General features: G+C 37.2%; 1 protein-coding gene across 1 annotated transcript in view; it reads right to left on the bottom strand.

Moving 5' to 3' along the window:
- Positions 1-3,951: 3,951 nt before the first annotated feature.
- SYPL1 (synaptophysin like 1) overlaps positions 3,952-24,877 on the bottom strand; it is a 21,585-nt gene continuing 659 nt past the window's right edge. The window contains exons 3-6 of the mRNA XM_029927337.1: positions 13,928-14,046; positions 12,491-12,698; positions 6,981-7,166; positions 3,952-5,382 (exon numbers count right to left, since the gene is read on the bottom strand). Of these exons, the coding sequence (XP_029783197.1) occupies positions 5,248-5,382; positions 6,981-7,166; positions 12,491-12,698; positions 13,928-14,046 (648 nt within the window). The 3' untranslated portion in view covers positions 3,952-5,247. The remainder of the gene's footprint in view (positions 5,383-6,980; positions 7,167-12,490; positions 12,699-13,927; positions 14,047-24,877) is intronic.

Raw genomic sequence — 24,877 nt, 5'->3', positions numbered from 1 at the left:
AAAAAAAAAAAAAAAAAGACTGACCATACCAAGTGTTGATGAAGATGTGAAGTGACCAACTCTCATACATTGCTGGTGGGAATTTAGAATGGCACAGCCACTGTGGGGTTTCTTAAAAAGTTAAGTATAATCCCACCATATGATTCAGCGACCACACTCCTACTTATCCCCAAGAGAGGCACATGTCCATAAAAAGCCATTTATATGAATATTCATACCAATTTTACTTGTATTAGCCTCAAACTGGAAAGAGCCCAAATATCTATCAGCACATGGATGTATACACTATTTGTGGTACATCCACACAATGGAATAACACTCAGCACTAGAAAGGAATGGGCTCCTGATATGTGCAACATGGATCTCAAAATAATTATTCTGGGTGAAAGAAGTTCCACAAAAAGATACTGTATGAATTCATTTACATACAACTCTCAAAAATGCAGACTTACAGCAACAGAAATCCATGGTTGCTGGGAAGTAAGTGGGATGGATGGGTAAGAGGGCTTACCAAGGGTCATGAGAACATTGTGGGTTGACTTATATAGGTTTATTATCTGATTTGGTGACTTATTAAACTGTGTACTTTAGATATGTGTTTAGTGTATGCAAATTATACCTGAAACTGTTTTTAAGAAATTATATTAACTATATTTTTCAAATTTGACTAGCAAGGCTTCACTTGTAATTACTATTACTGTACAAGTACAATCCAAATTGTAACAGTAAGAAATGAACTCTGATGGTATTATAAAATATACCATATAACAGTATCGTATTTTGATCAGCTTAACTGGTATTTTCAATTTGTTTCATGACATAAGAATTGTTGATATTGATCAAATTTTATATATTACTAGCAAGACCTAGATACAAGATAGTGTAAATATGTGGTTGTTTGTTATCCTGAAATAAAATGGTAGCTATTATAGTTTCAAAATGAACATATACTTTCTATTTTTTATAGATTTCAATGACAATCACCATGTAACTATAATTAGAAAAAGATAATAGGAGAAAGAAGGTTTCATTTCCAAACAAAAGGAGAAACAAAACTATTATTATTTATACGTGGTATAATTATTCACATAAAATGCAGGAGAAAAAAAGATGTAGGACAATCTACAAATTATTAAAATTATCGAGGCTTAGAAAGCCTCATTTTTTAAAGAAAATCCATAGATTAAAAAAAATCAGAAGTCCTGTAAACCAGCAATGAAAATTATAATTTAGAACATAAATTATGTTATTATGTATAATAGTAACAAAAGCTACAAGACACATAAATACAAATCTAAATTTACATGTTGAAAATTATAACCTTATTGATGGATATTAGAGACCTAAAATGGTATACTGTGTTTTATGATCATTTCCCCAAATTGATCTAATAACTGAATGCAATTCTTTTCAAGTGAAGTCCCACTAAAGTTTTTAGGAGCTTGACCAGCTGATCCTAAAACTTATACAAGAGTACAGGGCTAACAATTGTCAAGACAGCTGTGATTAAGAACAGTGATGGAGCTCTGCTGCTTATCCTTTCAGACATCACACAGCAATTCTTACTGTAAAGTTACATATAATTAAAGAAAGACAGGGCTAGATATGGCGCTGGTAGAAAGCATACAGAAAGAGTTACAATTAATATGGAAACTTGATAGATGACAGAGATTTATCAAGGATGCACTTTTAAATAAAGGGTACTATGGAAATTGGGTATGGAGTATTGAAAAATATAAAAAATAGTTCCCTACCTCAAACCATATACGAAAATGCACTGCCAATGTCCTAAAGACCTGAAAGTGAAAAACAAAACTAACATATACAGAAAAGAGGTGAATATCTTTATGACCTTGAGAAGTGAAGACACAAAAAGTATAAACCATGAAGAAAGTTAATATTAGGATAAACTTCTGTAGGACAAAAATCATACAGTGAAAATATAAGCCATGGACAGGGAGAAGACATCTGTAGACTATACAAAGGCCAAGGACTTAGTATCCAGAATAAAGAGCACCTCAAATTGATAGGAAAAAGAAACACAATAGAAAAATTGGCAAAGGGTATGAGTAGGCAATACAGAGTAGGAGAAAACTAAATGGCCAGTAAATACAGAAAAAGATGACCAACTCCAATAATAATCAGAGAACTACAAATTAATCAACATCAAAGACACTATTTCAAACCCATCGGATTGGCAATAGTCCTATAACATCAAGTGGCAAGAATATGGGGCTACAGGGACTCACGTATTGTTGGTGGGAGACTAAATGAGTTCACACATTGTTGGTTAGAGACAGAATGAGTACAAGCACTTTACTGACCAATCCGTAATACCTCACATTCCAAGACTTCCACTTCTAGCGATATGTCCTAGAGAAGCCTTCACATGTTTCACAAAAATGTTTATTTCAGTGCTACCTTGTGATAGTGAAAATTGCAAAAAAAAAAATTCTATATTTCAGTAAGCAAAAGGCTGTGTCTGTAATGTTTTATTTCCTTAAAAAGACAAAACCAAAAGAAATATGACACAAACAAAACAAAGTATCAGCTGACGCTTGTTCAATTGAGTGGTGGGTGACCTGGTTATATTTTATTTCTTATACTTATCTGAAATAACACATAGTTTAAAAATTTTAAATTAAGTGTGAAACATAAAGCACATAGCAAGCAACACTGCCCTTAACATTTACAGCAGGTAAAAAGTTACTTTTGAGTATCCATATCCAAATGACTTCAATTCATGAAAACATTAGCCATGTGATGCTCTTTATAAATAATTGTGTCCCATCACCTAATAAGTCAAAGCTTTTCCTTTTTTAAAAAAAGATCTTGTTTTTAAGTAATCTCCATTTCCAATGTGAGGCTGCAGCTCACAACCCGAGATCAAGAGTCACATGCTCCACTGACAGAGCCAGCCAGGCTCCCCAGCTTCTACTGCCCGTGTCCTGGGTATTATCCTGTATGTTACTTAGCCCTGTGGTGTTGATTCAAAATCAGAATCGAAACTGGAAAGTGAAAAAGCAACAGAATGGGCTCCTTTCTGGATATACTGTAATCTCAACAGCTATGAACTTTCAATGTCATTAACTTTATGTACAGCCACCACCAAGAGAAAAATAAATGCTCAAACATCCAGGACTCTGAGGAATATAAAGGGAGACCCATGTAATCCTGAAGCCAGCTCTAGGGAGTACAGGTTAAGAACCTCTGTAGTTGATGCTTTCAAAAGTTAGTAATCAGAGCCAACATTTATAAAGCACCTACTGCTGAACACAGTTCTAAGGACTTTACATTTACTACCTCATTTCATCCTCAAGAACACTTTGAGGTCAGTACTTACTCCCATTTTTCCAATAAGCTAATTGAGGCACACAGGAGGTAACTAATTTGCCTCAAGGTAACTAGCTAGTATGTGGTGAAGCTAAGATTTAAATTCAGGTGGTTTGACTCCAGAGCAGAGAATCTCAATCAAGAACCTCTGCTGCCTTATAATAATGGACAGTCAATGAGACAAAGTCTTTCAGCTTAACTTGACATTTACAAATGAGCATTTTTTAAACAAGAGTGAAAGAAAACAGGATAGAACAAGGGTCTCCAAAGCATTTTTGTTTAATTCTTGCTAATTTTTTTTTTTTGAGGGAAAGAGAGAGAGAGAGCGTGAGCGAGCACGTGAGTAGGGGGAGGGGAGAGGGAGAGAGAGAGTCCTAAGCAGGCTCCATGCCTGCGCAGGGCTCTACGCAGGGCTCCATCTCACGACCGTGAGATCATGACCTGAGCTGAAATCAAGAGTCGACGCTTAATTGACTGAGCCACCCAGGCACCCTTCTTGCCAAACATTTAAAAAAACTATTACGATATTCTATTTCCTACTTTGGAAATCAATTCCATTTCGTATTGCTCCTGCCTTTAACATGAAGGTTTCTTTGTAATATAACAATCAGGGCACTCTTTCTTTTAACTTCTTTATTAAGTTTGTTGCATAAAAGATATACATTCTCATACTGACAATTCTTACCATGAACAAAAGCAACAAAAATAGGGCAAAAGCAAGATGTGCTTCACATATAAACAATCATGTGGTAAGAATAAGAAATCTGGCCCTTTATAACAAAAAGTTAGGAAGCAAAATGTGAATAATCCCTGCATTTAGAATATACCCAAATGTGTGCGCAAAGACAGTACACCCATAATACAGCTCACTTAAATTCCTGTTTATGATGCATAATTCCTTAATCATCCACTTGTGCAAGAATGAACATGAAGAAACATGAAATCCAAATTGCATTTATTTTCACAATATCAACACTACACTCAAAATAGTAACTTCATTGAATCTAAAGGTTAAATGTTTCAAAAGTAAACGGCGATCTTAAACTTAACCCTATGAAAGAGTCTGCAAGAACAGGTGGCTTATTTTATTCTGCTTCCAAGGAGCCCAGGTCCCAGCCTGCACTCCAGTAGCACGAGGACAGCAGACGGACACCGCTGAGCGTAACGCCCGGACATATGGGAGTCTCGAGGTGGACCACGCTCTCTCTGCTTCTACAGCAAGCCTGTTAAACAACCAGGATAATGGAAGCTTCTGCCTCATGCGACAGAATCACTAATTTAACTATACATCTCTCAGAAATTTCCAAACCCCATTCCCAAAACAATTTTAGTACGCCTATTAAGTACTGTAGGTCACTCAGAAAAACAGAAATAAAACATACAACCAGTCTTTGCAAGTAAAAGTTTTTCATAACATATAAACAATGTTCAGATACAAATTCTGAACTAAATGTTTTTTCTAAATATGATTTATGTAATCAAGGCTTTCTTAAACAAAGACAGGTCTTAGATAATATGATCTGTACAAACTTACAGTAGTGTATATTCCAAATAGAGATTTTCCTCCTATTATGATATGATAATGTAACTCTTTTCTGAGTAAAGACATATGTTAAGGCTTAAGGTGTAAACACTTTGGAAGGCAAACAACTTAGTAAAGAAATAATCAGTCATTTAAAAATGTGTATCATCTCATAATAGGCTCCTGAATTTTCAAATTTACATGTGAGAATACATTTACATCTTAAATCTCTAGGAAAGGCACAGGCTTTATATAAAAAAGCAGCAAAATTTAAACCCACCAATTTATTGAAAAAGCCATTACTTTTATTAGAAACAAATAATGCTTCTCAAGATGTTGGCAACAGGTCAAAGTATAGACATATGCTTCATACAGTGTATTTCTCCCTTTAATCATATTCCAGAAGGAGGCGGGATACCTCCTTGGCTGTGGGAAGCGGAAGTATTTGGCGGACTGTGTAAACTGGTCTCCTTGTACACAAACCATGCATTTCCTCCCCAAAGTATCATATTCAGAAAGCCAAAGATCTAAGGAAGAGAAAAATAAACATGAAAATCTACTATCTCCTTAAAAATTTATACCCATCTTAGTTTTCCCTTGAATATTTAACATTTCTAGGCAGAATTCCGTGATTTCATTTACAATTTAAACTATAGGTACAGTAGAATAAAAAAGGAAGATTATCCAGTTCAGTACCAAATCTGAATATATAATGACTTATCCCAATGAAATCAAGCTAAAATCTCTCAATCTGTAACCTATAAAATTATGGCTAAAAGAAACCTTATCTTGGCATGCTCGTCATTACCAAAAAGATGAGATTAAATTTAGTAAAAACATGTCCGACCCTCCTCCTACTACTTGGTAATTAGACTTTAGTGTTTCCCAGGGAAGGTGAACAGGAGCAGGAATCCTCACTTCCGTCCTCACGTTTGTCCACCTGACTGGTTAGAAACGGGCCCCTGGGCTGCTCCTCCCGTTTCCCTCCTTTCTTCCCCAGGACTGCTCTCTCTCCTACTCCAACAGCTGTGGCCAGAAGAGAAAAGCGCTCACACAAGAACTTTACTTTGCATCCTACAGTGGTCAATGTAACAAAAACTGTCTTTCTAGTTACAAATCTGGTAAGATCAAAGTCTGAGAAGAATAAACTGAAGCTATCTTTTTTTTTCTTAAATAAATATAAAAATAGTGACTTCTGATAGAAGAGTGGGATAAGGAGCTGGAGGGTAGTAACGTATAACTGAAGGCTTAATGCTTTATGTTTTTTGCATATTTGCATACAAAAACATTTTGGAAACTGTTCATCTCAGATCATGGTCAATATAAATGCAAAAAAGTGACTTTTAAATCACAGTTATAACACAAAAATTCAGCCCAATTGCTTTACCAGGCAGGGTTGATTTCATCCACTGGAAAAATATTTTCTTGAAAAAACTGACTTCCTTAAACATAACATAGACAGTCTTTTGATAATGTATTTTAGTGATACATTTATCTGTATTTTAGTAAGATAGCAGAATATTATTTAGATTTATATATGTCAATTTTCAAAGATCATTTAAGAAACCATAAAAGTACGACCTTCACAGACCCAGTGCACGTGGGATTAGAGATCGGGCTCTCAAGTCAGCCGTGGTCAAGGTCGACACCTTGGCTTACCAATTTACCGGTCGTGTCATCTGGGGCAAATTAATACATGAGCTACCTTTTCTCCCAGTTGTAAAGTGAAGATACTAATACTAGCTCCCACAGTCCTCTTAGGATTACTGGGTGACTTAAACAAGATGAATGTGACGCCCTTAGCACAATGCCTGACACATAGTCTTTATAAATGTTAATGATTACTATTAGTGCCTTTCAGGTAGAAGTCCTGCCTACTCAATTTTAATGAAAAAGACTCAATTATGATCTTGTTTAAACCTGTTTAGCAAGTAATAGTTTTCTTAACAAACTTTTCTTCTGGGTAACAAAGGTAAAGACTGTCTGGTAACTAGGATTCTGATAGCTTAGTAAAAATAAAAACAATATATTTATCCAGAGAGTTATTAAAAACTATTGGTTTCTTACATTACTGGTAAGATTTTTCTAAGTGAAAGAAAATATCTTATAAGTACTGTATACATACCACAGACACATTTAGGGATCCCATACTAGTCACAGAGCCAAAAGAACATGTCACTTCTTGGTTACAAGGCGGAAGTTCCTTGACAATATTATGACCAGTTGCTATTTTAATATCTGTAAGAGCTTTAGCCCAGGCTGAAGTGCTCACCAACCATAGGAAAGTGGCAACAAGAGTAACAACAAAGTCCTAGAACAAAAATAAGTAAGAGTTAATAGTGAAGAGTTAATTTAAAAACACTAGATTTTAAATCCATGATGAAGGAACTGAGATCACATTGAATATGGTATGGAGAAATGTCCCACATGACATACTTTGTAAAAAAGGCCACAGTCAACACTGTACACATTAGGTTACTACTACCAGTCCAGTGCCTGAGCTACTACAGTGGACAAAACTGAAGATTTTTAAATTTTATTTATTTATTTATTTATATTGAGAGAGACAGAGAGAGAGAGAGAGAGCGAATGAGCATGTGTAAGCAGGGGAGGGGGCAGAGGGAGAGAAAGAATCTCAAGCATGCTCCACACTCAGCACAGAACTTGATGTGGGGCTTGATCTCACAACTATAGGATCACGACCTGAGCCAAAATCAGACACTCAACTGAGCTACCCAGGTGCCCCAGGAGTCTAAGACTGTGATAGTAGAAATCAGTTTCCCGTAGCCCTCACCACAACCTTACCTAAGTCACTCATTCTCTGGATCACCAACAACTGGAACACTCCATAATTTCTGCTTCCCTCACCCCACCTCCCAGTATCACCTCTCATCCCAGCTCACTCCTTCAGACACCCAATTGCAAAAATCTTTTGACCCCACTGAGAGCTATAATCTGATTTCTCACTTTTTTACTGTCTCTCAATATCACTCATGTTCTCATTTCCCCCTTAATTTCTATTCTACAGTCTCGCTCTACAACCCCTTGCACATACTCTCAACTCTCTCCCCTTCCCCTGCTTTCTCTTACTGTTCTGGCAAAACTCTGACTTCACTTAAACCTAGTTCTCCAAGACTGCAATGAAAATAAAAAACTTAAAAAAAAAAATCTAGCTGTTCATGATTTGGATAATGAAATGGTAAAAAACATACATTAAGGATCCCTTGTTCTTTTAAAATTCATGAACCCCAAATTTTAAGGATACTCATTATTAAGGACAAAAAAATTCTTTCAAGACATTTTCTCACTAGTAATTTTCTACTAAAGTCTTTGGTACTTATTACATTTCTAATAGGATTGAAGTTTTTAATAGTCTGGATAGTTTCTTATGCAACTAAAAGATGAAGAAAGGAAAAAAAGTATTCTTTTTACTCAATCTATTCTGCTGGGAACTAAAATTTTGTCAACTAGAATTGGTTACAAAAAATCTCAATAAAACTTTGTTAAAAGTATGTATTTGTATAATAAAAAGCTTAAGTCCTCCCTTGTTTGGTTTTCTTGTAAATTAACCACCAAAGTAGAATACCGTAAAATCTGCATCTTCAAATGTTGTGTGTTCTTAGCATCTGGGTGCACCTGAAGCAACGAGTTCTTTGAGTTCTTTCACATTTGCAGCAAAGGTCTCCGCAAGCTCAGGAATGGGTTCTGGAGCTCACCACAGAGGTGTTTTGGTTTCCAAGTCAACTTGATTAGTTTTTCATTGCTTTTCCCAGCCAGCTTGTAGTCATTTATTTAAACTACACACTAGTAACCACTTAGGACACAGAGAAAAAAACTATATAAGGCCTATCCACCAGGTCAAGACAGCAAGGAGTAAATGCCTTGTGATGAGAGAACCAGAAATGATGACTAATCTTACGAATGCATTTTGCATCTGAGCTTTCCATTGCTTCTGGTCTTCTTTTGAAAAAAATGTAGATCAAAGAAAAAAAGACAGAAACATAGCTTAAATGTATTGCCCTGTGGGGGTGCTCTCATTTCTGCTTCTGCACTTGGGTCTACTTTTGTTGCAGGTAGACCTTTTTTTTTTTTTTTTTTTTTTGGAGAGAGAGAAAGAGGGAGAGGGGGAGAGAGAATCTTAAGCAGGCTCCATGCCCAGCGCACAGCCTGACACGGGGCTTGATTTCACCACTGTGAGAGATGATGACCTGAGATGAAATCATGTCAGACGCTTAACTGACTGAGTCTACAGATGCCCCTCAGATAGACATCTTCTACACACTTGCTAGAAATGCAATGCCTTTTGGAGAACTGATAAATAGTCTAAGGTTTTCATACCTTAAACAAGTTCTCTCTGGGCTAAAGCTCCTAGCTTTAATCCATATATATCAAATCCTCTTTTGATTTCCTTAAAAATTCCTAATTAAAAGACACGCTGATTTTTTTTAATGTTTATTTATTTTTGAGACCAAGCGAGCCATGCTGACAGCAGATAGAAGGATGCAAGGTATGAACTCACGAATCATGAGATCAGGACCCGAGCCGAACCAGGTGCTTAACCGAAAGGGCCATCCAGGTGCCCTAACAATGATTTTTTTTCTGATTATGCTCTTTAAATCTACTGCTGGCATGACATTCTACATTTCAAAAGCAGATAGCTTTTCTGAAAATGATGCACAAAGTAACCTAGGGTGGGGGGCAGGGGCAATGTGGGCTTCTGAAGAGAATCTCTGTCCTTCTCAGGACTCTGGTTATAGGATGCGATCAGCCCGAATGGTGCACCTGCAGATCTACAATGCACAAATGGTCTGGCTATGGCAGCCTTGGTCCCACCAATAAGTCAGGCTAGGATTCATACCAGAGTTTTAGGATTTGGGAGACTTTATCTTTGGTTTCGTTTCTTGTTATTTCTGCTTCTCTGCATCGTCTAGAGCACTAAAACAGTGCTACATTTACTTAAAAAGGGGAGTAAAGTTGACTTTAAATGTCCCAATTGAAATGGCCCTAGAAATACCTAAGCAGAGAATTAAGAACATTGCCAAAAAAAGCATGTCCTCATTAGCAAAGAGTACTTAAAAATTTTAATGTTATATTTGGCCATATTTTAAATTTGATTATCTCAACAAAACTTTTTTTTATTTATATGGTTAAATTAAAAGTAGAATTCAAACTTTAGTTTAGAAGCTTGAATTTGCACAGACAAGAAGCATCTTTATATATTTTAATAACAACAAAAAACCACTTAGAACAACTAGTTCTATATCTGTGACCACTAACTGATCACTCTGAGATGGAAAATTACTTCTGGCTTTCTGAATGATGCAACTAGATCACAGTCTTACAGTTTTATTAGAAAACCCCTCTACAAAAATAGATTTGGATGCTGCTTTAGAAAGTGTCATTTTTAAAAGCTCACATAACAAGATATGAAAAATAAAATGCTCATTGCTAGTGTTAACAGTTTGTTGGTGTAATGACAAAGTGGCAAGAAATGTCTTTAGTTCTTTTAATTATAAAGAATTTCAGGGGTGCCTGGGCAGCTCAGTTGGTTATGCATTTGACTCTTGATCTCAGTTCAGGTCATGATCTCAGGGTTCATGAGACTGAGCCCTACTTCAGGCTCTGTGCTGACAGAGTGGAGTCTGCTTGGGATTTTCTCTCTCCTTCTCTCTCTGCTCCTCCCCTGCTCATGCTCGCATGCGCAAGTTCTCTCTCTCAAAATAAGTAAACTTAAAAAACAAAGAATTTTAACTAGGGTGTCTGGTGGCTTAGTCACAAGAGTGGCTTGACTCTTGATTTCAACTCAGGTCATGATCTTCACAGTTCATGAGATTGAGTCCCAGGTTGGGCTCCACACTGACAATGCAGAGCCTGCTTGGGATTCTCTCTCTTCCTCTCTCTCTCTGCCCCTCCCCTGCTCACCCATACCTGCTCTTTCCCAAAATAAATAAACTTAAAAAAAAAGAATTTTAACAAAATATAATCTCTATGATCAACATAAATCCTTAAAATTTTTTTCTATTACACTTATTCATTTTTGAGAGGCAGAGAGAGACAGAGCATGAGCAGAGGAAGGGCTGAAAGAGAGGGAGACACAGAATCTAAAACAGGCTCCAGGCTCTAAGGTGTCAGCACAGAGCCCGATGTGGGGCTCAAACTCACAAACCGCGAGATCATGACCTGAGCTGAAGTTGGATGCTTAAACGACCAGGTGCCCCTTTTATAATTCCTTCTTAAGTCTTGAAAAAGATCATGATCTGAGCTGAAACCAAGAGTCAGACACTTAACCGACTGAGCCACCCAGGCACCCCAGGAAGTTACAGATTCTTAATATGTAATTTCTGTTGATTAAGCACTGCAAATTATAATAGTTCATGTCTTTTTGAAAGATATCCAAGAAAAGATTTTATGAAAATGTGAGGTTTAAGAATATCTTCTCAAATATAAGAAACCAAATAAATAAGAATTTTAACAGATTCTTTCATTCCTTACTTACCATTTGCATTCTTATGATCCAGGCAGCAAAAATTAAAAATAAATAATAAATAAAACCTGTGATCTTATCTAATAATTTCTTTCCTCAAACAGCCTTTCCCTTAAAGTCACTTCACAAATAATTAGCAGACGACAGTGTTTTCTCAAGAGATAAATGACCAGGATCACAAAAACACCTCTGTTCTCTGTTCAAGTAAATAACACTAACACTGACTTTGTAGTTATTCTTTTGTTGTGGACATCTAGCTTAACACCATGGCTTATCTCTGCCATTTGCACCAATAATCTAGAGATTCTACTCCTAAATCTCAGACACTATTTTTATTTCTAGCTCAGTGGACTCTGAAGCCAAAAAAGGTGTTAGGACTTCAAATGCAAAGCCTTTTTTGCCATCTCCAAGAGTCGAAATTAGCATGAACACCACTAATGCTGAATCCCCTATTCTTAGAGAATTATCTGGGTTAGATTTTAAAGGAATTTAGGAATACAGACAAGGAGTCAGCAAATTTTTCCTGAAACGGGTCAGAGAGTAGATATTTTTGGTTTCTCTCACAACTACCTAACTCTCCCACTGTGACATGAAAGCAGTTACAAACAATATGTAAACGTTTGGATATGGCTGTCTTACAAAAAACCTTTATTAAAAAAAGTCAGATTTGGCTGTGGGCCACAGTTCGCTGATTTCTGATATAGACTATTAAGGTCAATAAAACACTATAGAGGCATAATGGGGGTCTTTGAGAAGACAGGAAAAAAATAAGAAGTAGAAACAGTCATGAGACTACTGGTATGGTCAGCAATTTCTCAAATCAAAGGCATTAATTTTCTACTTAATTTCTCTACTACTTGCAACCTAATATGCTCTATATATTTGAGATCTTTCATGTTAAAGCAGAGTTAGAAACAAACAGACCTCTGTATTCCATGGAGTATGGAGAAAGTGCTGCAAATAGGCTCAAATAGTTCAATGTGACAACGAGAGAAAGCTTAACCTCATGTTAGCACAGAGCAAAGTATGTTGAACTGGGTTATGCCGAGAACTTTCATTTCCAGTGTGAGAAAATCTATATTTAACTCCAAATATGATGAATACTTATCTTCTACAAATGATTTTTGTATACAAATAAAGTGATTACTTACAATCATGGGAAGTTTTCGACTATCCCGATACAGATTTGTATAACCAACATAGAGCACGAGGGCAGCTAAGCAGTACAGGAAGACCAAGACTGCAAACGTAACGTAGAACTGTGCAGAAGAAGAGTAATCTCCAATAAGGACGTAATTCTTCCAATTTACATCACACACGTTTGCATCCGGAAATGTCTGAAATCTTGCTTCATTCAACCTATTAAAAAAAAAGGCTCAAATAAATTTGTGAATTACTCAGACTCTCCCAACAGAGACAGAAATACACAGGTAGAATATTGAAATGACATTTCAAATACACTCTAAAAATGTATTACAAAAATATTATTTTCCTTTGGGGAAGAAGAGGGGAAAATTCAAACATTTAAATTAAAAATTTCCTAAGAAATATAGCTAAATTATAAATTATGCCTGGTCACTGGTTTATGATAGACTGAATATAGACTGAATTAAACACTTTTGTACCCAGACACTATCTTCCTGCGATACAAATTTAGCAGATTAAGAGAGGTGATATAAAACAGTTTGCAATTTGAGACATGATTCGCCATGGTAGGAGGCCAAGTCCGTGTAACTGGCACCAGGAGTGCCGATTATGATTCACATTTTAACCCTAGATTAATTAGCTTCTAACTTTAGATTGTTTTTACATCTCTGTATCTATAAATTGCAAAAGCATTTATCACTAAGGACGCCATAACAGTTCCTGTATAGGAACTTTATAAGAGAAGGGTTGGGAGGTGGAGAGGCAATGATTGACGGCTGAGCCCTTGCTATTTGACCTATCTTCAGTGTAAGGGTTTATTTAATCATCAAAAAAATCTTTCAAGGTCAGATACCAACTCAATGGATAGACATTTTGAGTCTTAGGCCAAGTAAGTAGTAGGTGGAAAAGGTTCATATCATGGTTTAAACACAGGACATATTCAATAAACACTTTAAACAAAAGAATTCACAACAAAATAATTCATTTTAGTCTAGGACTAGGAAAATAAACATAGAAACTCCTCACCTGACACTGAATACATGTCTTAAAACTATGTAAAGAACACTATTATTTAGTAATTGCAAATACATGAAAAATTCAGAATTTTCAAGTTGTGTTTCCTTCTGCATCATGGATTCTCACACTAAGGTGACAGAGCAATCCACCGTGGGATGACAGAATAAAAATGTCAAGGGAAGGTCATATAAACGTTTCTAAATGCTCACTCTCATTTTCTACACTTCATCACAGGCTAGGAACACACTTTGCAGACAGGCAATGGTCTATGTACCATAGTCTGAGTAGCAATGAGCACCACTTACAAATGAAGCAGGTGTGCAATTTCAAATTTTGTACGCCCCAAGATCAATAAACTGCTGGAAATCTTAAAAAGTCAACAGGAAAGTAAAAAGAGCTGTTAACCATAAAAACAAATAGCTTACCTGAATGGATAGCCAAAAGCAGCTGTGATCGTTTTAGTTTCATTAGTTTTACAAGTCACTTGAATTTCTGTTTTGCCCTTAAAACCTCCACAGGTGGCAAAAGCAAAGATAGAAGCAACCTATACAAAGTGAGACCAAAAAAAGGGGAAGAAGCATTACTGTACCCAAAATAAGGGTCATTAAAACTTTAAATATGTTGATTATTAGAAACTGACCCACCAACATTCCAGAAATTCTTCATTACAAATTAAATGTAAATGGTGAAAAACATTTAAAAAATTGATTTGCAATTGTCAACAAGAAGTTAGTATTCCAGCCCATATAATTCTTTTGCTCCTACTTCAGTGTACCTACTAAACATTTGTAAATTCAGAGGAAGTCTTATTTTAGAATCAAAATCAAAAGGGGTGAATTGGAGGCATTTTTATTTGGAATCCAACAGTAACTGTAAAGCTGAGAGACTAGTAAGCAAGATGCTATTTCATGAGCTTGTATGACCTCATTTTTGAGTATTTCCAGGTCTCAAAAAAACTTGGAAATTTATTTCCCTGATCATGCATATACATACAAGAATGTAATGATGCCTTTCAATTGCTATACATAACAGGCAAAAACTGGAAGCATCCTAAATGTTGATATGGAACCAAATAAACTAATTCATTCACAAGATAGGACATTATGCAGTCATTATAATGCTGGGGGAATATTCGATGATACTGGAAAATAATCATTACAAATATAGTATGTTTATGGGATGCCTGGCTCAGTTGATAAAGCGTGTGACTCTTGATCTCGGGGTGGTAAATTTGAGCCGAAAAAGTTTGTTTACACAAGCATTGTGCATGTGCCTACACCTATGCATATTACGCATACTATAAAAACATACATCAAATTTTAACAGTGGTTACTTCTTTAAAAAATATTTTTTAGACATTTATTCATTTGAGAGAGACCAAGAGAGACAGAGCGCAAGTGGGGTAGGGGCAGAGAGAGGGAGACACAGAATCCAAACAGGCTCCAGGCTCTGAGCTGTCAGCACAGAGCCCGAAGCAGAGCTCGAACCTATGAACCGTGAGATCATGACCTGAGCGGAAGTCCGATGTTTAACCAACTGAGCCACCCAGGTGCCCCAGAAGTGGTCACTTCAGAAGAGAAGATAAAGATAATTCCTTTTTCTGTTTGCATTTTCTAAATTTTCTACAAAACAAATAACCCATAAACGGTTATCAGCAAATTCTAATGTCTATTTAAAAAACATATTTAGAATCTGATCACAGCATCCTGATCTAAACCACCGTTATTACCTCTTGCCTGAATTATACTGTAACAGCCTTCTAAATAACCCTCCTGCTTCTGTCCTTGTCTCTCCTTCAGGTTACTGTCAATATGTCAACCAGGGTGAGCTTTTTAAAAATACAAGGCAGAAAACTTTATCCTTTGTTCAAAACTCTCCAGTGGCTTCTGAGTTTTATTCTCTCTGAATAAAAACCAAAGTTCATTTGATGGGCTATGAGATCCTTTCCTCCCTTAATAATTCTGATCACATGTTGCTGCTTTTCTCCTTGCCAAATCTGTCTACACAAAATAGTCTCAGTGCTATTCCTTAATGATAAGGGGCTCCTCTCCCGGAGCCTTTGCACTGGCTATTCTCTCTGCCTGGAAGACATGGTCCACGTCCTACTGACAGCTCCTGGTTCTAGTATGACTTCATCCGAGATGTCTTTCCTAACCACACTATATTAAACGAGAATCCCCCAACCCCACACTACTTATTCCCTTTATTCATGCTGCTCTATTTTTCTGCCACTGTAATTACCACTGGCTGATGGTGCTTAAGTGTTTGTCCATTTATCACTAGAAGATAAACTCAAAGAGGGCAGGGACTTTGTTTTACTCAAGGCCACACTTATCTAGCAAATAGATAAAATTCAGTGCAGACGCCTACACTGTTAAACACTGATATAATGCCCCTCATGGATTAACACAAGGTCTTCAATCAGGCCATAATCAAGATCATAACTATCAAGAGGTTTTTTTCTGTAAAAAAGTACATGAAAAGAAATCTGGTTACAGGTAGGGAAAGTCTGACGTAATGTCCAGCATAGAGTTTGAAGTCTTCAGTTAAGAGCTCACAGGTAAAGACAGAAAAATGGATACTCTCTATACATAAATGTACATGAATACAGACTGAAAACAGAAGACCAGAAAACTGGTCATATAACCATTTACGATTATAAAAAAGAAACAGGATATGCAAATTTAACCAGTGGAACAATGAAGAGGCCAGAAAGAGACTTGTGTGTAACTAGAAAAATGATATCTAACAAAGCTGGCGGTGCAGATCACCAAGGAAAGGAAGATGGAGGTTTTAAACACATGTCCATAACTCTGATCTCCTCCCTCAAGAGGCGAAGATTAATTTTCTTCCCTTTAAGTGTGGACCAGACACAGTAATTTGCTTCTAGTAAACTCAATACGGTAGAAGGAATGGGATGTCAAGTAATGGAATGGTAGGTAACTAAGAGCCTACAGTTTATGTCTTCCATTCTCAGTCTCTTGAATCATCGGCTCTGGCGGAAGCCAGTTGCCATGCCGGGAGGATTCTTAGGAAACTTAGAGACTCTTGCGATGAGGAACCAAGGACAACCAGCAACTAGGTAAGCGACCTGGAAGTGTCTCACCTGAGGCTTGTCAACAGCCATGTGAGTGCGCTATAGAACATGCACAAGAATATTCAGAGACACTTTATATAAAGAGTGGAAGCAACAGAAAAATGGATAAAATATCATAGTCAACAGTTACAATGGAAAGTTTAATAGCAATAAAATATAGGAACTATAGTTGCCCATGTCAATTTGGATAAATCCTAGAAACCTAATGCTAAGTGGGCGGAAAAGAAGTTGCCTAAGACTTCGTACAGCATGATGCTATTCTTTTAAAAGCTTTTGTTACCTGTCTACACCAGTCCTGCCACCATTTTTATTCAGGCCCTCACCATTTTCACAGGAGTAACCCAATAGACTCTTCCTCTCATTTCTTTCTTTCTTTCTTTTTTCTTTTATGAGCTGTCAGCCCAGAGCCCGACGCGGGATTCTAACCCACTAACCATGAGATCATGACCTGAGCCGAAGCCCAATGCTCAACTAACTGAGCCACCCAGATGCCTCCCTTTCATTTTAATCTCTTCTGTAGCATGGGCTCATGTGGCCCTTGAGCACTTTAAAAATGGCTTGGCTGGGGGCAGCTTGGTCAGTGAAGCGTATGACTCTTGATTTCAGCTCAGGTCATGATCTCACAGTTCCTGAGTTTGAGCCCTGCATTCAGGCTCTGTGCTGACAGTGTGGAGCCTCCTTGGGATTCTCCTTCAACCTGTGACCCACCCCAGCTCGCACGTGCTCTCTCTCTCTCACAAAACAATAATAAACTTAAAATAAATAAGTAAATAAACAAAAAAAATGGCTTGTCCCAATTCAGATAGCTATTAAGTGTAAATTAGACAATGAATTACAAAGATTTAGTATAAAAATGTAAACTATTTCACCAATAATTGTTTACATTGATTACTTACTGAAAATAACATTTGGACTTATAAATAATATATATTATTAAAATTAATTTCACCTGTTTCTTTTCACTGTTTTAGTGTGGCCAGTAGAACACTTAAAATTATTATGTGGCTTGCATTTGTAGTTTGTACTGTGCTTCTATTGGACAGGTGCTTTAGAGCGATGTTACACTGATCTGAAATAAAGATCTGGTCACATTACTCCCCTGTCTAAAGGATTTCCTTAATGGCTTTCCAGAACCAAATTTAAGAAAAGAAAAAAACCCCCAAGCTTCTTAATTTGGCCTAAGAGGCATGGCTGAGACAGCCCCAACCTTATCTTTCTAGATTTATATGCTCTATTTTCCTGCCAGGTACTGTATGACTCTGCTGCACTGTACTACTGCCGCCCCTGAAACCCGTCATGTATTTATGTCACCAGTGTATTTATTTGTTCTGCCAGGAACTGTCCCACCCCTCAACCTGTTCTCTGACAAGCTCACCTTTAAAGCCCTGCCCAATTTCTTACGGTAGAACATTTCAGTCTCCTAGGTTGCTACAGCTTCGGGTTCATTAACTATACTATAGGTACTTTTCTTGTCTCTTGCCTTATTTAAAAACCCAAAACAAAAAAGCAATTTCCAATATCTATAAATAAAACATTTCAAGTCTTACATAACCATCATTTCAAAGCTGTCTTTTTTGTTATAAGGATAAATAAATGTTTGCAATTCTGGTCTTTATCTTACAGGAACAAAAGGACAAGACACACACTGTTTATTAGGTGAAGTACAAAACAACCTGAGGGTAAATTACATGACTATCTCACTTCCCCCTATATCCTAATGCTGTTCTGATTGAGATTCAAAATTAAGCAGTTATTAGTTGAGCATGTGCTATGTGCCAGACCTTCTGCTAGGTGGGCACTGAAAATCTGAGTAATTCATGATAAAAAAAAGTTTGGAGACCCCTGGTATTTTCAAGAAGTTATTTAGCCTATAGGCAGAGTGGAGTGCCAGTTGCAGACTTATTTCCAGACCTTGATCGGGTCACTGAGGCATCATTAATCTGATGGCATCTACTTAAATTTCTTACTGTCCAAAGTTCAGTCTAGGAAAATGATATAACTGAAATCTTCAGAAATAGACCTAAAAAAAAAAAAAGAAAGAAATAGACCTAAAAGTATATTTATATCATGTTTGCCTTTACAATCAGCATGATTAGATGCCCTAGTGCCAAAGTACTGATTTTTATGAGTTAAAGTCTTGAGGTATTTACTAAAAACATTCATTTTTTAAAAGTATTGTTACTGATGCTGCCATTTCAGTTTATTCCCACTGTGCACTGAGCAGTGAAGTCAGTTACACTCTTCTAAGATGCTCCTTTGCTTGTAATGTACAATCATAGAAAGTTCTAAACAGCCTGCCAGTACAGTTCCATAATCCTTAAGAATTTGGATCATGAGAAGTAAACTGGAGTTCTTGGTGAAATAAATAGAAGTCTTTTACTAACCCTTAGCTATTATATGTTGAAAATATCTTTCCTTGCTGCTTACAAAAAAAAAGTTTTACTTAAGAATGTCTTTGATGAAGCAGCTAAAATTATCATTTTGATTAAATCCTCATTAACCCTTGAGTCTTAATATTTTATTTGATGAAATAGAATGTGCAAATACTTTAATTGCACATAATGGTTGTCTCCAGGGAAAGCATTTAAATAACTGAGTTATATGCTGAACTAGTTGTTGGTTTTTTTTTTTTCATGAAATACCATTTTTACTTGAAAGACAAAAAAAAAAGTCATTCAGACATTGCTATCTGGAAGTTATTTTTCTCAAAAATGAATGAAGTAAGCCTTTTACTTCACGGAAAACTGGTAGTATTTGTTGCCATTGGTGTAATTCAAGCTGTCAAGTGACTTATTATTGTGTTTTAAAATAAAAGTTCCCTTAAAAGCCTCTGCTTAAATTTGTGATGTGGTAAATACCAATAGATACAAAAGCGCTTTGAGATCCTCAATATTTAGGAGCATAAAGGGATTCTGAGATCAAAGTATATGAGGACCATTATTTTAGAGGACTGCTCTGTTCTCTTAATTTTCCCTTTTATATTTTAGCAGGAGTGCTATTTGTATGTGTGGAGTGAAAGCATTATGTGTGTTTGTGTGTTCTTAAAGCACTTACAGCATACATATGTTGTCTATGACAATGACATTGATCTACCCTTCAAGAGAATGTGTACCAATGTTATTGGTAAAAAAGTGAGAATCAGGTAGAACAAACAGAGAACAAAGGCATAGGGATGAGTCCATAAATCCATGAACAAGCTTTAAGTGCAGAGAGTCCTGGTGGTCATAAAATGCTATCTGAAATCCTTTTTCCCTTTCCATTATGGGGGTGAGGGGGAGGGAACACAAAAGGCAGAGTTAGGAGAAAGGTAAGTTTCCTGACATGGAAAGCCTAAAAAATGTAAAAAGTAAGCAAACAGATGAAACAGCAGTCTATATATGCCCTGCCCCCCAAACTAAGCAATACAAGTAATTTGTATTTCCTAGGGTGCTCCTCTGTGCTATTTCTGAACCACGAAATTAGGATAAAACATGGCTGCTGTTTGCAAAAATTTTATAATTTACTTAGGATGGCAATAATTTTTAGGTATTTTATATAAACTATTGTGTGTATTTGAAAGTTTGTTGTTCAGACAAATTGATATATGCAACTTAAAGAATTACAGATTTTCATATTTACTTTCACACTAAATTTCTTGGATCATAATTTGTCCCAAAGTAATGTTTTTAAATGTCATTTGCTTGTTAATTGCATGTATAAAATCAGAAAAAATATTCAAACTTGATAAAAGAATCAAGAATATCCTAAGATCTTATTATAAACATGCTTCTAACAAACAATAAAAATATTCACTTCGGATAACTTCGGCTTCTGTTTTTTAAGTCTGAAATTTTTGGTAATCCTTTTATTAATTTATGAAAAGACCAGTAAATAACACAAAGGTAAGTCATCGAAATGACTAAGAACAGATTGTTAGACTCCTGGATACAATAATCATATTCGTGGGAAACTGGGTAAGTTACTTAATTTCTCTAAGTTACTTCTTTCTCTAACACGGAGATAACAACCATCACAGGTATCCGAAGATTAAATGAGAAAATACAGGTAAAGCCCTGGCACATATATCTATACTCAATTAATGTCTGTTAACATGGAAAATATGATTTACCAGCACAGACAAAAATATTCAGAGATGGTTAATAATTCTAGAATTCAACTTAGTGTATAATTCCTTATATACTCCTCAAATAGTATCTCTACTACAATTTTGTGTGTGTAAATTAGGAAAGCACACTACTTAGATTCATTTGTTCAGTGTCCACCTATGCAAGATAGCAGCAACAAAGTCCACAACATAGTGCTTAATATTTTAAAAAGATAAAATCATCTCAATGAAAAATTTTTACCTAAATATTAGGGATATTTAACTTTGAAGTAAGAGCCTAATTAAAATTTACCAGAGAAACATTAAATACTTAAAAAAGCTGCTTTGATAAACTTAATCTTTGGCTTTACTTCTGTGTTCTACTTCTAAACATGGAGCATTTATTCTTACCTAAATTTTTTACTGTCACCTTGATAGGTTTCTAAAGGCAGGGAAACAAGCAGACAAGTGAAAAGCATATAATATATCATTCTAAAGTTTAAAATATGGTTAAGCATCCAACTTCAGCTCAGGTCATGATCTCACAGTTTGTGAGTCGGGCTCTGTGCTGACAGCTCAGAGCCTGGAGTTGGCTTGGGATTCTGTGTCTCCCTCTCTCTATCCCTCCTCCACTCATGGCTGTCTCTTTCTATCTCTCAAAAAAAAAATTAAAAAATTAAAATATGTGAAAGAGAATTTAGTGATCTTGAAGGACCAGGAAATATGTATGTCTGACATATGGGCCTCAATTCTACCCACTGTCTCCGTCTAGTCTTCCTAGAAACACAGCATCTCAGTCCTGAGAAACCTACTAAGAACTGTCCAAGTACATTATAATCACTCACATATTTATTAACTCAATCGTTCCAACAGCCCTATGAAGTATTGCTATTTCCAGATAAGTGCAACAGGAATTCAACTTTTACTGAGTACTTATTACACGAAGAGAACTACAATGACATTGCAGGTCACTGTTACTAGGTGCCAGGGGTAGATTAGAAAAAAAAAGAAGAGGAAAGAGAAGGAATATAACATGGTGGCTGTGGTTTAGAAACAAATGCAAATGCCTGTGCTCTGGTGATTATATTTTTATTCTGCTAGTAAATATTGATGGGGCATCTAATCCCTTGAAAGTTACATATCATCAGGTTATATCTTAATTTAGTATCTTCTAGAACCTTGCTAGAGATAAGCTAATTTAGGGAATTATTCTTTCAGTCTTACGGATGGAAAGCACCCATTCTCCAAACTTTAGATTTGTTTATAATTGTTATTTATTGACTGCTTTTAAAGGTAACTCGCCATACCTCAATCAATGCTTTATGAAACTTGAACAGTTCATGCAAAACATTTAAAAATTCCTATTATGGGCTCTTCTCTAGAACCTTGTTTTATCATTCGTTCCCCCTCTGCCTGTTTTTTAAGCTCCAACAATCCTATTCACAAGCCTCTTCTCTCAAGCCCACAAACATGTTCAGTCCTTTCCGCCTTTAGAATGGGTTACCACCACATCTCTTCACCTTCAAGGTCAAACAGTGGTTTACTTTCGCTGTCTTCACTTTCTTACCATATACCCCTGTGGCCTAGTACCAGCTGGTTTCTGAATTTACTGACACTGCTCTTACAAAGCCACCAACAGCCTCCTGCTTAACAAAACCAAGGCATGCATTTTAGTCCATAGTTTACTTAACCTCTTTCTTGCACCTCTTGATATTGTTAGAATAGTACTCTTTTCTGGAGATTCTAACAGTGATGCCAAGATATTATTTTTCTGCATCTTCTTAACCATTTCTTCTCTCCCTTGCTGGCAGACACCTGCTCAGTTTCCAGCCCATTCTTATGCTTCAAACTGTATGCCCATATAGCTAGCTGCCTAAAGGATACCTCCTTTATATAATCTAGAAACTACAAACTCACTACATCCCAAACTGTACTGAGCTCCAACCAAAAATCTGCTCCTTCTCCTTAGTGATCCATCTTAGACAGAGGTACCACTACCGACCGTGCCAGAAATGTGGCTGTTAGCTCAGGGTCCTCTCTCTTCTTCACCCTCCCTCCAAATACATCTCAATGTCTCCCTTCCTTCAATTATTGCCTTTCTAATTCATCATCTACATTACTGGCAAATGAGAACTTCTAAAAAGCAAATCTAATTATATTATTCACTTGCTTAAAATCCTTCGAGTCCCTGCTCCAAATGGTAGGAATTCTGGGCTTAAATGGAAGCTATTTAATAAACATCTCCAAATTCTGTACTCCACAAATATCCACTTTCCTAACGAAAGAACCCAGATCTTCAAAGGTTAACCCCTATAAGACTGGCCTACAAGATTAGCCCATAGGATAAACTCCTAACTCTGCAAGCCCTACAAACCTTTCAGAACCATCTAAAATCACACCTTCCTGAGTACCATTTCAGCCAACCCCGACGACGTAAAGTTCTCAAATGGGGCTAAGCTGCTTCAACTTTTCACACCACTGAACATGTTTCCCCTCACTTGGAAAGCCACTCCCCACATTCCCCTCCAAGCACCCATCCTTAAAGTGTTCTTTCATCTATGACCTCCCACCCTCCAGGTCCTCCAAGCAACTGACTTCTCCTTTCGTTCACCTACTACGCTTTGCCTATACTTTTATCAAAGTATTATTCAGATTCTCCTGTGTAATACGTTGTTCAAACTAAAAGTAGTTATTTCTTTAAAAAGCATAAACGGGGTATTTTTCAAAAAGTATCAGACCTATGAGCACTAATAAACTTATCAGTCACGTTTTAAAAATATTAAGGAAAAAAGTTAGGTATGTTTGGCTTAAAAAAAGACTGACAATGCAAGCACAAATATAAACAAGTGCCCCATTTACTGAGCGAAAACTTTAATTACAAATTTATAACCTTCAACAAGGTAAGACTTTTCCTTAACCTTTATATTTGATTAGCCCTAATTGAATATGATTTTCCTCCTGCATTTTCAAATTTTTATATACTCAAATATTTTTCTTTCTTTTTGAACCTGGCCCTACGTTTACAGAACCCTAAGTGTGTGTGTGTGTGTGTGTGTGTGTGTGTGTGTATGTCTTTTAAAGTAGACATTTGTGTGAAATCAGCACCATTTTCGTTTTCAGAAGACGAGTAAAACTTTGGAGGAAAAGTAGGAAACTTTTTGAAAATCAGCCTGATTACCCATGACAGATTTTGAGTTTCTGTGTTACTTTAAAAAACACAGGAATTTGGAAGTTCCCACTCTTCACTAGTGTATCACTAAAATAAAGGGTTAAAGAATTACGGATGTAAAATGTTGCTGGCTACAAAAACAACTTGCCTGCACAGTGGATAGATGCCAGCTGCCTATTAATCCGGGCCTGAAAATCAGCACTGAAACATGTACTACGCCACGAAATCTGAAGCAAATGTGCAGTGTCTGATGTATTCGCTCACTTTTCCAAGTGACTGATCATTGCCAAGGTCGAATTAATAAAACTCCTTTGATGTTAATGATCGAGAATGTTCCCAGCAAAGAACTAAGAGACGACCGCCGGATGTTGCTTGGAAGTACCTAAAACAAACTTGATGGCGATTCCTAGCCTGTGTTTATGTGGTATGGCCTGATGGGACGCCTTTTGTAGAAGACCTTCTCCCCTACCTCCGTCCGCTGCCCTGACCCACAGTTTATTTTTATCCATTTTTAACTTGGAGCCATCTCAAAAGCAAACTAAGAACCGATCCCTCGTCCAATCACTTCGAGAAGGCGCAACCAGCTTTCGACGGCACGCGGCCTGCAGTCAGCACCCGGCAGAAATGCACGGGCTGGCCCTTTCCACCAGACACACAGAGGCAGCGCCCACCAGGGCGCGACTCCGACCCACCAGGTTTCGGTTAGACCGCAACAGGAAGTTCTCTCTTCCCTTGCGGGAAGCAGCGCAACCAGAGAAATTTGAACTCCGACTCCCTCGGGAGCACCCAGGGGTGAGCTTCGGCGTGGGAGGGCGGCTTTGCCCGGGACACAGGCGGCCGAGGGACTCCTGATTCAACGCGGACCGCGGCGTCCCCGCCCCGCGCAGGCCCAGCCCGCGGTCCCCCGTCCCCTCCCCTCTGTCCCGTCGCGTCCCATCCGGGGGCGGCGGCGGCCTCGGGGCTCGCGCGGACCCGACCGCCCCGGCTCCCACTCCCACTCCCGGGCCCCCTCGCCTCCCAGCCGA

The sequence above is a fragment of the Suricata suricatta genome, chromosome 2, assembly GCF_006229205.1.
Source record: "Suricata suricatta isolate VVHF042 chromosome 2, meerkat_22Aug2017_6uvM2_HiC, whole genome shotgun sequence".
Taxonomy (NCBI): domain Eukaryota; kingdom Metazoa; phylum Chordata; class Mammalia; order Carnivora; family Herpestidae; genus Suricata; species Suricata suricatta.
This window is presented reverse-complemented; position numbering and strand designations above follow the sequence as displayed.